This window comes from Enoplosus armatus, chromosome 14 (assembly GCF_043641665.1).
Source record: "Enoplosus armatus isolate fEnoArm2 chromosome 14, fEnoArm2.hap1, whole genome shotgun sequence".
Taxonomy (NCBI): Eukaryota; Metazoa; Chordata; class Actinopteri; order Centrarchiformes; family Enoplosidae; genus Enoplosus; species Enoplosus armatus.
Genome location: NC_092193.1, coordinates 4,777,530 through 4,790,422, shown reverse-complemented (window position 1 = coordinate 4,790,422; position 12,893 = coordinate 4,777,530). Strand labels below are relative to the sequence as shown.

The 12,893-nt window shown below is 41.8% G+C and overlaps 1 protein-coding gene across 1 annotated transcript in view; it reads right to left on the bottom strand.

Annotated features, from left to right (window-relative positions):
* The window catches only part of lig1 (ligase I, DNA, ATP-dependent), a 40,856-nt gene that overhangs the window by 15,469 nt on the left and 12,494 nt on the right, over nt 1-12,893 (bottom strand). The window contains exons 11-20 of the mRNA XM_070918766.1: nt 12,548-12,661; nt 12,236-12,402; nt 11,784-11,860; nt 11,419-11,510; nt 9,857-9,956; nt 9,557-9,642; nt 8,530-8,645; nt 6,517-6,612; nt 2,711-2,821; nt 497-568 (exon numbers count right to left, since the gene is read on the bottom strand). Of these exons, the coding sequence (XP_070774867.1) occupies nt 497-568; nt 2,711-2,821; nt 6,517-6,612; nt 8,530-8,645; nt 9,557-9,642; nt 9,857-9,956; nt 11,419-11,510; nt 11,784-11,860; nt 12,236-12,402; nt 12,548-12,661 (1,031 nt within the window). The remainder of the gene's footprint in view (nt 1-496; nt 569-2,710; nt 2,822-6,516; nt 6,613-8,529; nt 8,646-9,556; nt 9,643-9,856; nt 9,957-11,418; nt 11,511-11,783; nt 11,861-12,235; nt 12,403-12,547; nt 12,662-12,893) is intronic.

Sequence of the window (12,893 nt, the reverse complement as noted above, 5' to 3'; positions counted from 1 at the left end):
TCATAACATTTACATAAATGCCATATTAGGGGGGGAGCAGCAATGAAATGGCACATCTTAAGAGTCACTGGTGCTTTTAATTCTGTAATTTTGTTTCCGTCCACTTGGGAAAACGTTGCGGCTGATGGAAACAGTCACTTACTTGCATTTTCTTTGGCTGACTTTTAGGAAATCAGCTTAAAAATTGTGTATTATTTGGATGGAATCATGCACACTCTCAATCACACACACACACACAGAGTAAGAGACTCAGACAGACAGACACACTCAGACACACTCCGCTGGAATTACAATGAGCGTTACAATCATTATCTAGTTACGGCCTCCAGTAGCACCATCATTGGCATTCAGGGACGGTGTTGGCATCTCAGCGGGGCGACGAGCACGCGGGCACGCTCACAAACAATAAACACGCACACAGGCCAGTTTTAAATGACAACGGGAGCGTTGAGAGAGATCTCTGGGTAATATTTTCCTCATAAGCACTGAACCTTACCTCGCCGTTAAGATAGAGGAGGTCAAAGGCGTACACACACACTTGGACTTTGATCTCTGAGGCATCCACGTCCTGCAGGGAAATAACACACACACACAAATATATTTTAATATTTTTCCCTTGACAAAAATATGCAAATAGACGCATCTTATTCACAAATCGCTACATCCAACCTTGGGACTTGTTACAAAGAGCTCTTTGATTTCTCTCCCGTTCATCTTGAAAGTTAACCACCCCGCCTTCTCGTCTCCCCTCTACCTTTTAACAGCTTTGCACCTCCTCGTTGGCTTCATCCGTCTCTTCCTGCTCCTCGACTCACCTCTTCTGCTTCTCCATCTCGAACTCTCCTGTACCTCCGCCTGTTTATTCCACTCTTGTTTACTCCCGTCAGTCTCTAGACTCTCCACTCTGCCTTACAACAGTGTTTCCACCATGGCCCTGATGTGAAATTTCATGACTTTTCCATAACTTTACCAAAGTAATAAGATATTCAAAGATTGTGTTGCACCAGCTATTTGTAAATTCAGTACTTTGCTCACGTGTAAAGTCCCTCCTTTCTAGCTACACGATGATTTCAAACTAGTGATTTTCTAAACCAGGTTTTACCATTAAAACTTAAAGATACTGGGTACTGATACCCACTAGTAGTACTATGGAGCAATGTTTTTACGAGTGGGTGATGTGGGTTTTACACTATTCCACTGATCTACAGGTGGTTGTAACACTCAAAGAAACACAGCACTGCACCAACAAAGGCAGGGAAGGAGACTGCTGGCAAGTAAAAATGGATGTAAACAAAGCAGGTTTCAAAACTATCAAAAATATAATTTTTGTAATGTTTTGGTGAGTAAAACTAAATGTACACAGAAACTTTGTTTACAAAAATTCCACAGGGCACCTTTAAGAAATGTCTTAGCTAGTTTAGCTATTTATAAATCAGTTGCCAGGAAATATTGGGCAGCTTTCAAATCAAAAGCAATCAGTCACTGCAGTAAAACAAGCTGCATAACTAGGGATAGGGTTGGACAGCACTTCATTTAATTCAAATACAGTATCAAATCCATTTATGGAATCTAAATCCTTTCACTCACTTCACTCACAAATGTGATTAGGTTTTCCTTTCAACATTTGCAAGTAGCTAAATAACTTCAGCTCAAAGATGTCTGACTACCTTTTGCTACATAACAGATAAACCTGGCAGTTATTGGTCTTAATATCTAGCAGCAACAAATCCCTACGTTAGACATAGTTTTTGTGGAGCAATCCATTTGAATTGAGTGATGCCTAAATCTCCACCGTCTCCACAGCTGGTGCAACCGGCTCTTAACTTTCTGCTTTAAGAAAACTCTCCGAAATTTGACGATATTCCCAAACTTCTATGACTAGTGTTACTGAGGTGTGATCAGGAATACAAAATGACATGTCAGTGTCTACAATAAACCCTCTGCAGTCTTCAAACCTCCTCACTCCTGATTTATCCCCCTTCTCCTTCATTCTCCTTTTCACTCCCTCATTACTTTCCCCTCCGCCCATTAATGATGTTTAATTAGTCTATATCGGGTTTCATCTCCTCATCCGAAATATTTCATTCTCATGGTATCAAAACAGTGAAGATGTTGTTACAAAATGCCAGAAGGGCAGTACAATCAGTTTGTGCATCAAACCGTCATTACAAATAATCATGATTTCATAGTGGCGGTATAGTATCTAGCAAAAAAATCATCAGGATAATAATTTTCAGCCATTTTCATCATCATGTTCTCTATATTTGCACTCCCATTTCTCCTCTCCTAATTTACAAAGATGTCATCATGCATACAAAAAGACAAGGTAAAGGGAGCCGTTTCACTCTAATGTGATTGGTGTAGTGGAAAGAGGCCGTTATTCTGATCAAAACTGAAAAAACACCTTGCTGACATTTGCAATCTCACACCCCCCCTCCTCTCTCCATTTGACTCTTCTGTCTCCTACTTATCAATCTCTCCCTCTCTTTCTGTCTGCTCTTTCTCCGTCCATCTCTCTCTGTCTGCCGGATCATTTCACTCTATTATCTACCTCTCCTCTACCTTCTGGTTATCTCTGCCTTGTTTTCTCTCTTCAACCTTTTCACTTCTTTTCTCTTCTCTCATCATCTTCTACTTTCTACCTTTTTAAAACACCCCGAGCATTTCATTCATCCTTCTCCCACCTTATTATATTCCTCTCTGTCCATACCTTTCTCTTACGAGTGGTGAGGACCTGAAAGGACTGGATCTGTTTCTTCTCACGATCCCAGGCCACTGCCTCTGCGTCCAGGACGCAGCATACCACAGAGTCCTTCTTCACCTTTAAAAAAAACAAAGATACAGCAAAAGGGAATTATAAATGAACAAAGAGATTATGTTCAGTTGAGAGATGAGGAGGGATTTTCAACTTAAAAAAAGCCAGATGACATTATTTGCCAATCTGCATATAAGGAACATCTGCTGAAGCAATCGGAAGATTTGTCTAGAAGTTTCACTATAAAAAACTTGGTGATTTAAACTCAGTACAAGAACTAACTTGGAGCCTTTAAAAGGCATGGATACAGGCAATCAAATTGAAGACATGTTCAGGCTGTTTCAGGACCTGCAGCTGCCCTCAATTTGTTTGCCAAATGCTTTGGAAGTCAACACATTAACATTTTTTTTTCTACTCTACATTTATTGCTACTTGATTAGCCGTGTCTGCTGCTGCTGTCTCTTCTACTCATCCAGTTACTAAAGTGTTAAACACACCCCCTCTTTTGGTCGGATGCCTACGTTGTGCCAAAAGCCAAATGCTTCACCAGAGACATTTTACAGTTTGCTTCTCAGTTCACTTTTTTCCATTTCTAAATTAACTAAAAGGCTTTTGCAGCTGATAAATATTTCCCTGTGCAGGAAAAACACTGATAGGGTTAACGCTGCGGATAAACCATCTATGCAGCAGATTATATTGACCATCACCGCTGATTTTCAAGATCAGACAGAGTGGCTGCTAATTATCTGAGCCACCAAAGCCTGTGTGTGAAGCTTAGGGACGTTAATCTCTTGCGTCCTGGTCGATTTGGGGCCACCAGGATGCTTTAAATGAACAACTTGAAACAGCTTGAGAGCAGATCAGCGAGTGAAATCAGTGAGAGCAAGAGACACATCAGAGGTAACAGGTTGTTTGGAAACAGTCAAATACATCAAAACATAACCAGTTATACTCATATGGTCATTAGGCTAAATAATACATGAATTACCAATTAATATATTTGTATTAATATTAATTCATAACTAGAAGCATTAAGGCACAATGGTAGCCTCGGGGAAAATTAGTTTGTCCTCATTAATATGCAAAATAATGCAGCAAGGTGCTGTAAAATCTAATCAGACCATCTCTTCGATGCAGGCAATGTGTGTTGGTGTGAAGTTCTACCCAGGCATTGTTCATTTATTATGTTCATGAGAATGTGTTGACACACAGACGCAGCCATGACAACGTAAAGATGCAAATTTAAGCAATTTCTTTAATCAATTGTCTGCCACGTTAATGATCAGCAATCGATTTCCTCGATGAAAACAACTGACATGAGCTATTACAGCACAATCATGATAAATTAAGAGTCACACATTAAATAAACACGCTCAAATAAAATAAAACGATGCCATCACTTAAAAAGGGTGCGTCTTTGTCACAACATGAAAATGAAGCACAAACACCCAAACTTTTCATTCTGTTTTACCGTTTCTTCATTCAAAATCTAACAGTTTAGGAAGAGGTAATGGTGAGAAAGGAAGGCGAGAGACAGCAAAGGAGAGGTGGATTTTATTTTTTTATAAGAAAAACAGGTGGAGGAGCTTAGAGAGAATGAGGAGAAGGGAGAGGGGTAAGAGAGAAAACCAAAAAGTGATAGAAAATGCTTTGAAAGGGAGAGAGTTGTGTGGAAAAAGAGTGTGAAAGACAAATGGCGAGAAGGGAGATGAGGATAAAGAGGAAGCAAAAACAAAAAAGGTGAGAGAAGCAGACAGGAGCATAGACAGGCAACGCTGAAAAAAGATGAGGAAGAGAGACAAGAATGAATAAGACAAGAGTGAGAAGAGAAGAGAGGAGAAGGAAAGGTGAAAAGAGTGCAGCGAGTAGTGAGGGACCGAACAGGTATCATCAAGAAGTAATGAAGAAGAAAGGAGAGAAATGATTAGACAGAGAGACATGGGAAAGCGACGGGTGGACAGAGAGAGCAATAAGGTGAGAGACAAAGAGCCATGTAGCTTTCAAAGTTCTGAAAAGAAGAGGAGCAAGAAATAGAGGAATGAAAAATCAGTGTGAGAGAAACGTGAGAGGGCAGGTGTTGTGTGAAATGATGAGATACAGGGTGTGAGAGAGCGAGAACGACGGAGGGGCGGGTAGCACTGAAAAGTAAACTTCTCGTTTGCTGCCATGACCTAATGTGTGCAACCACAACCATTCAAGTCATGCTGGCACAGAGCTATTGATGTTTCCACAGGACAGCAAGGCAAGGTAGAAGCTTTTTACCTTGATGGTGTGCTGGTTCAAACCAACTGCAGTATGAGCATCTCTAAAATCTCACTATGGCTGTTTCTTCTTCCGCTATTCCTCCCTGCAATATTTAAAACTCATCCGCGGTCCAAATGGCACCAAATAATTCCTTATCTTTTTGTGAAAACAGAACAAAAGGCAGCGCTAACGAAGCTAACTTCATGACAAATACATTCCATATAGCTATAGCTATAAGTATTTATGCAGCATTTTTATGCCTTGATTGGAAAGAGGACAGAGATGAGAAGACAGACCGATGGGGAGCAAAACACAGCAAATGTCCCCGACCCCTAGGCCGCTCCAGTGCCCCACCAGTGGAAAGTTTTTAATGTGAAGCAGGAAATGTTCAGTTTGCAGTATCAATAATTTCATACAGCTCTGTCTCAGTGGTATTTCATGATAACCTTGACACAATCTTCCAGAAACTACATGCATCATAGACAAATCTTGCTTTAAACCTTGGCCGTTTGATCGATCCATTAGTTCAAAATAAAATTCACAGAAATGTTGAAGATATGAGGTGATTTTAGTAATCACTGGAGTGTTGCCTTTTAGCTGAATTTGTTTTGAGAAACAAATCCACTGCAGTTCTTTTTATGAAGCAGAGCACAGAGTGAAATTCAGTGGAGGACAAGTGCAAACATTTCCTCTTGTAAACGCAAGTTGTGAAGAACGTCTTAATAAATTCTAGCAAAGGGAACCATTAGTAAAACTCAGACTATTCTGAGTTCATCAGATTCAATAACTTGCCCTGAGTAGTGCAGAACAAATGGGAATTTCTTTTAATATTACCGAGTGTTTCAATAATGAATGTGTCCTTGACAAAGTCTTGAAAACAACAACAATGAATAAGATAGGAGAGAGAGGAAAGAGCAAACTGGTACAGCTTTATTTGGAACTTCATTGCAGTTCCTAAATAAAGCAGAAAAACACACTCAGCGGGCGACGAGGTGGTGAGCACACTCAGATAACCCCAGGCCAACTGCCGAAGCTTCAGGTACTGGTGATCTCTTTCTCTCTCCCCACGCAAGCAGAAACCCGCTAATTTGGCAAGACTGCCCACAGCTGCAGTTTTAATTTAAACGACCAGTGTTTCTGACATCTATTAGAGAGATGAAGTTTCATGATAAGCTGGTTTAAAAATGCCCATCCTTTCCTAGAGGAAACACCTCTATAAATTCTAAAAAAGAAATTTAATGGCCAGTGGTGGCTCTTGATGACTGAAGGGGCACGAAGGAACAAACACACTTTGAGGCAGGGTTTCCAACTGAGACAGACGAAGGCAGACAGGAAGAGTGGGCACAGGGAAACCAGACAGATGAGAGATGGGTTGAAAAAAAACATCAAAGAGAAAGACAGAGTGAGCGAGATAAATGTGTGCAGTTGTTATCCGCACCGCTGTAAAAGCGCTTATTTAACAGTCACAGCTCTCCCAGGGGCTGAGCTGCAGCGCTCTGTGTGTTCAAGTGTTTTACCTTGGGAATGCGAGAGATGATATCGGGGTATTTGCTGGTGTTGTCTTCCTGGTTGCGGCTGAATATTCGAACCTCACCACTCTCCAGAATGTGAATCTGTGGGGGGGAAATAAAAACACACAAAATCTGATCACTTGATGATAAGATCAGACCACATAGAGTTTTGTCTTTCGAGGAGGATCACGGTGTGGCAACTACAAGCTGGACCCCGACCAATCAAAGCTTGCCTCCTTTCGCGACTTCGCTCATTAAGGACTTCACTGTCCCACCTGACAGCAATAATGATGGTTTCTGTACATAAATATGGTTTTCTGAATGAAAGTGAAGCAGGAGTCGGTGATCTAATTGTCAATAAAAAGACAAAATAGTTCAAATCCCCTGTTTTGTCCAAAGAACAGTTAAAAACCAACTTTCACATAAAACAAAGAGAAGCAGGAAATGCTCACATTTCAAAAGCTGAAACCACAAAATGTTTGGAATTTTTTTGCTTTAGAAATTAGTTAAATGATTAATAAATTATGAAAACAGTTGCTTATTCATTTTCCGTTGATCTGCGACGGATGAGGCACCCTCTGAATACACAGGTATCCCTCTCTCTTTCGCGTCTTGACTGTCATTTTTCTGGACGAGGGATGCCTCCTCTGTTGCTCTACCTGAGGTTTACACCTTTTTTAACATTTGTTTTGGACGTTTTTCCTTATCTGAACTGAGGGTCTAAGGTTAGAGGGTGTCAACTTGAAAAGTATAAATGGCATTTAAGAACTCAATATTCAGTCAGTCTATTCCCTTCCTTGTATGTTATGTTCTTTCTTTAATCATGTGTGGACTGCAGCCAACTACCATGTGATTTACGATGGTCTTATCTATTGCTGAATGTGTAGTGCTAATGTACCATCTTGCTCACAATAACTGTTACGTTCCTACTTTGTATACATTTACTTTATACACTATATGTTGTGTTGGTGTGTTTTTAACACTTGTCCACAGATAACAAATATTACTGTATATATTATGCTATTATTATACTCAATTACAGTTTTCTGTTGATCAATGAGCATCGTCTGTAATAAATAAACTCACAAACACACAATCACTTAGTTGACTGATGAAATGGGACACACACTCTTCCATTAACACATACACAGTCATTTTAGAGTAATCCAATGCCACACACGCAGACACACACTGTCTGAGGGCTATTCACAAAATCTGAACACACACACACACACAGGGAGTGTTTAACTGAGTTGTGTATCACGAGTCCCTCTGCTGGCTGTTAGAGGTAATGTCCACTGCGGTGGGACCAGAGAGAGAGAGAGAGAGAGCGAGAGAGAGAGAGAGAGAGAGAGAAGGACGTCATGGGGTTCGCCCGCTCTCTCTCCATCCTCTGTTTCTCTCACTGCTCATCTCTCTTCTTCTCAATTCAACTCAGTTCAAAGGCACTTTATTGGCATGACTGTCCAAAATTAACAATACAGCTGGAGGGGTTTACATTACAATCTCTCTCTTGCTGTGTCTCTTTATGTCTCTCTCTCTCGAAATTTCCTCAGCCCCACTGATGTCTCTCGTTGCGTCTTTGTGTACGTCTCTCTCTCTCTCCCTTTTATGTGTCTCGCCTTTACTGTCTCTAGCCTCTTTCCTCACCTCTCTCCATCTCCCACCACCCCTCCTCCTCCTCCTCTCTGGTCCACAACAGCAGAAGTAGCTTGCTCTGCCCACAGGCCCAGGGCAAAAGCAGCACTACTGTTTATCTTAAAAGAATAGGCACAGGCACAGGCACACATACACACACACACACTGTACCAAAACAGCATGCATGTGAGCTCACAGTCAAGTGAGCACACAGCGAGTCACAGCACAGCCATACCTCATACTCAAAGAACACAGCCGAAAGGTATATGCATACAAAATTCAGCAGGCATATGTGTGGTGACAAACGCCAGGAAAACAAACAGTTGCACTCTGTCACTTCGGCACCTCCATGCACACAAACGCACACACAACACAACACACCTGTGCACGCTCTCCGTCGTATTTATACTCGCAGGTGAATGCCGCCTCGTCAAACCTCTTCATCACCTCGCCGACACCCTTGGTTGGGTGAGCCAACATGGGTCTCAGCGGCACACCTGGGAGAAGAAAGGTGGCGGGAGAATTGTAAAGTAAATAAAAACAGAGGAACACCAAAAGAAAAAAAATATAGTCATGCATTTCATGAATTATAAATAGTTGGGGGAAACTAATTGTGAGTTAGCGCAGGAGAAGTTTTCTTCATTTCTTCACTTTCTGGCATGTGTGGAAAGGAAGAGGGGCGGCTCTGTCGCTAACAGGCCTCCAGGTTATCAGAGCGAGGCAGATCTCGGATCAGTTTGCAAAAAACAAAAAAACCAACCAGAAGCTGTGAAATTAGCTTCAATGACACATTCTCACATGACACACCAGCATCACACCAGTTGAAACTGGTGAGTTTGTATTCTCACTTGGCCGTAATACGAAAGTTCTCTGACTCACTTACATCCCCTTCAGCTGCGCAGCTAACTTCAAAAGCAGCAGAGGAGTGATATAATGAAATATACCAAACAAATTCCTTTAATTGCAGATTACAGAGCACCGAGCCAGATATGACAGGACAGTAACAATTTGTCCAAACTGGCTGGTACTATCCAAAACATTCACCAGCTCCTTTAACTATATTGCATTTTAGAACAGAACAGCCCTCTGAATAACGATTGTTTACGTGCCAAAATAGCTGCTAGATTTGTCTAACTGACCAACAAGGGCCAATTTAGCTTCCCAATTTAGGAGCATTCAGAAGGTGGCTGGTATTAATTTCCCACCTTGGTGCCAAGGCTCCTTATCACAAATAGCTTGACAACAATGTAATTGGGAGCTAATCCTTAGTTTAGTGGTATCTATTGTCTTTCTGTGATAAATGACTCAACTAAAATAACTGACTCACCTCCACTGAACGGATCAATAAACACACACCAGTCACTGTTTTGGATCTTATAGCCTTTCTGCCTCCCGATTGGCTGCTTACCTGGAGTGAGCTTGCAGTGATTGGGTAGCTGGTCTATGCCCTCTTTCAGCAGAACAGGGATGAGGACGTCGTAATTGGGCATCTCGCTGGATGGGAGAGCGTGGGGAGTGAGTGGGAGATGAGGCAGGGTGTTTGGGAAGAAAAACAAAAGAGCAAAAAAAAAAAATCAATATCATCCAAAACGAAAGTGAGCAGAATAAGTGAGGGAGAATGAGGGACAGGGCTTAAGGGGGATGACACATTGTAGTGGTGCTGAGGAGTGACTGCAAAGTAAAATGAGGGGTTTTAGGCTTCACTTACCAGTAAGTCTGTTTGAGAATGAGACTCTTCTCTTCGATCCAGGCCCGCCTGCTCTCAGCGCTCATTCCCTTCCCTGCGTCGATCACAGCGGGAGGGAAACCTATAAGGAAGGAGAGAAAAAAGATGCATTTCAAACAGATCTGTGTAAGTGTTTGAACATTTGTATGACCAAACATTTGTTGGATGAAAGTTCAGAGGCACTTCAAAGGCCAGGAAATATACAAGACTTACAGCAACGCAACCGCTTGTGTACAGCAGCTGCACCTCAGTGTTTTCTACAATATTGGATGAACTCAACCTAAAGATGTAGTTTCAGTCCCACTGTGGTTAAAATGGTTAGGATTATATAAGGTTGGCGGCCAAATCAATTATTTTGTTTCCCAGTTCAACATTAATAATTACAATATTTTCAGAATATGGCTGAATACTAAATGTATTCCAATAAATTATTCATTGTAATGATCCACTTCAACCCTACAAAGAATGTGCTCTTAGTTGACCTGCCTGATTAAATAATGGTTAAATAAATAAATAAAAATGTTAAGAAAAACATTTCCAGACCAGACCACAGATCAATGCAAATTTCCCCACCGAGCCTCTGGTCTAATTGACGCTTATTAAAGCATACCTCCAGTCGTGAGTCAGGCACGAATACTAATAAGTCAGGAATTAATTTATTTAATTTGGTGTAGGTGGTGCTGGTGAGAGCAGGTTGGATCAGTGCTGAAAGCATGTGGTGAGAGATAGGCTGTCAAAACTTCCTCTGGAAAGTAATGAATTCATTAACGCTGTGTGAAGATGTGTCAATTACATACATCACGATTGCTGTTTTTGTTGATGTTTTTGTTGTATTTTTTAATTCTACATGTTTCAGAAAGACACATTTGGCCATATATTTGTTTGGTTTACACATTTCACAGTTTCAAATTTCATCTATAACTGTTCTAATGAATGCAAAAAAATATCTGACAGTTTTAACAAGTGTTCTTTAAATAAACCTTCTTCCTTGCTCTAACACCACACCTTCCTCTCCTTAAGTGTGACCTCCCAGTTAGGTTTTTATTAACATTTCATGAGGGATAATTCCATCAGAACACAAATATAGAAACATCTCAGTAACAAAACCATTAAAAAAAAACTGCAAACTTAAATGAGGACATGGGGTGAGTCACCAGCTGTTCCAGAGTTTGGGGACAGACTCCACAGTTCTCGATTAGTCATAATAAATACATAAAATATTCCAAAGTGTCTGTCTGAAACTAGTCTGCGGCTTCAGCAGTCTGAGTCAAATCATGTGGATAGTCTTTTTAGTACAAAATTCCCTCTTTGCGTTTTTCCGGACAGTGTTTCCTGGCTGAGCTGTAGTTGGGGGGGGGGGGGCAACACAAAGAGGGATTGTGTTCTAAAAATAAAACGCTGAGTTAGATACGTGAGTATCTTCCAAACTTATACTGAACAGAAGGAATAATTACAGCAAGCAGAAATTGGTTCGATGTACACATAGGCACCTGACTGGAGATGGACTTGAAAAATTGTGAATCTATCCTAAAATTCAAGATTACCTTGTCCAGGGGGGGTTAGGCACACAGCCTGGCTTAGTGCTGATAGGACACTCTGCTCAGCCAGGCCTATCCTCAGCTTCCCAGCCAGGGACCTGTCAATCAAAACCACAAAACCAACAGCTGTCAGTATTGAAGTCAGTTTGCACCTGATGCCCATGAAAACAGCTACACGCTTGAGCATAACCACAAGGAGTTAAGGAGGCACTGCGATGTCTGTGTGTGTGTGTGTGTGTGTGTGTGTGTGTGCCTGTGGGCCTGTGGTTACACACACAACCGAGCCTGTGTATATATGTATGTGTATGTGTGTGTGTGTGTGTGTGTGTGTGTGTGTGTGTGTGAGAGAGAGAGAGAGAGTGTTATTTTACCTGACTATGTAGCGGGCCTCGGAAAAGCGGCATGCCACAAAGAGGCCTTTGATGATGTCGATTTTCTTATTCATGGCCTGAGGCAGGCGGGAGGAAATTGAGATTCACAGAAGAAGAGCAAGAAGAGACAGAATGCAAAAAGACTGAGGTCACAAGCGAGTACAAACTCCATGTTCAATCCAGAGTGTAAAAAAAAAGAAAAGAAAAGAAAAAAGACCTAGCAGCAACGCGGATGAAAAAGGATCTAATTGCTTGAGAGATTCCAGCCAGGTGACTGCTAATTCAAAGGCTGAAAGATTACCCTCTGAAGTGGACAAATAATTCCTTGCTCAATCACATTAACATTTCCTTTCTTTTCCCTCCCTGACCACAGTACTGAGAGGGAAATAGAGTGAAAACAATATTTGCCCAGGACTGCTTTCCCCTAATGAAAATGTTATTCTATGGCTCACCGAGTTCCCACTCATGCTGGCGATTTCCTTCAATTTCCTGAACACGCCCCCTGCTGTCAGGCTGGCCGGTTGGAACATCATGCGCTGGTTGCTACGGGAACTCTCGGCCACAAGGCCCAAATCTCCTTTCTCCTGCGCCTCTGCCTTGATTTTGTCCAATTGTCGCCCTGGAAACAAGAGCGAGACGGTAAATAGCAGCCGCCTCACAGGCTGAGGAACAAAGAAGGGTGGCATTAGCAGTTAGACTGGGAATGTGCAAGCAAGTGTTTGGGTGCACCAGAATGGTTATGTTTGTGTGCGTGCGCCTATTACCAGTTGCTTGAGCAACAGCTTTCATCAGCACCGTCTCTCCAACGCCAAGCTCCATCCCCAGGTGGGCAGGACCCAGCTGGTTCAAACACAGGTACACACAGCACAGCAGGTCATCTGGAAATAGAACACACACTCACACATTTTATTACACAGAACACATAAGCATGCACAGATGCAGACGGAAAACCACAGACACAACAGTACAGACACACAAACACCACACACACACACACAGGGGAACAACACGCTGAGACAGCATCAATCACACACACAAAACCAAGAACATATGGATAGACACAACCAAACACACACCCACAAACATGGACATAAACACACTCAAAACACC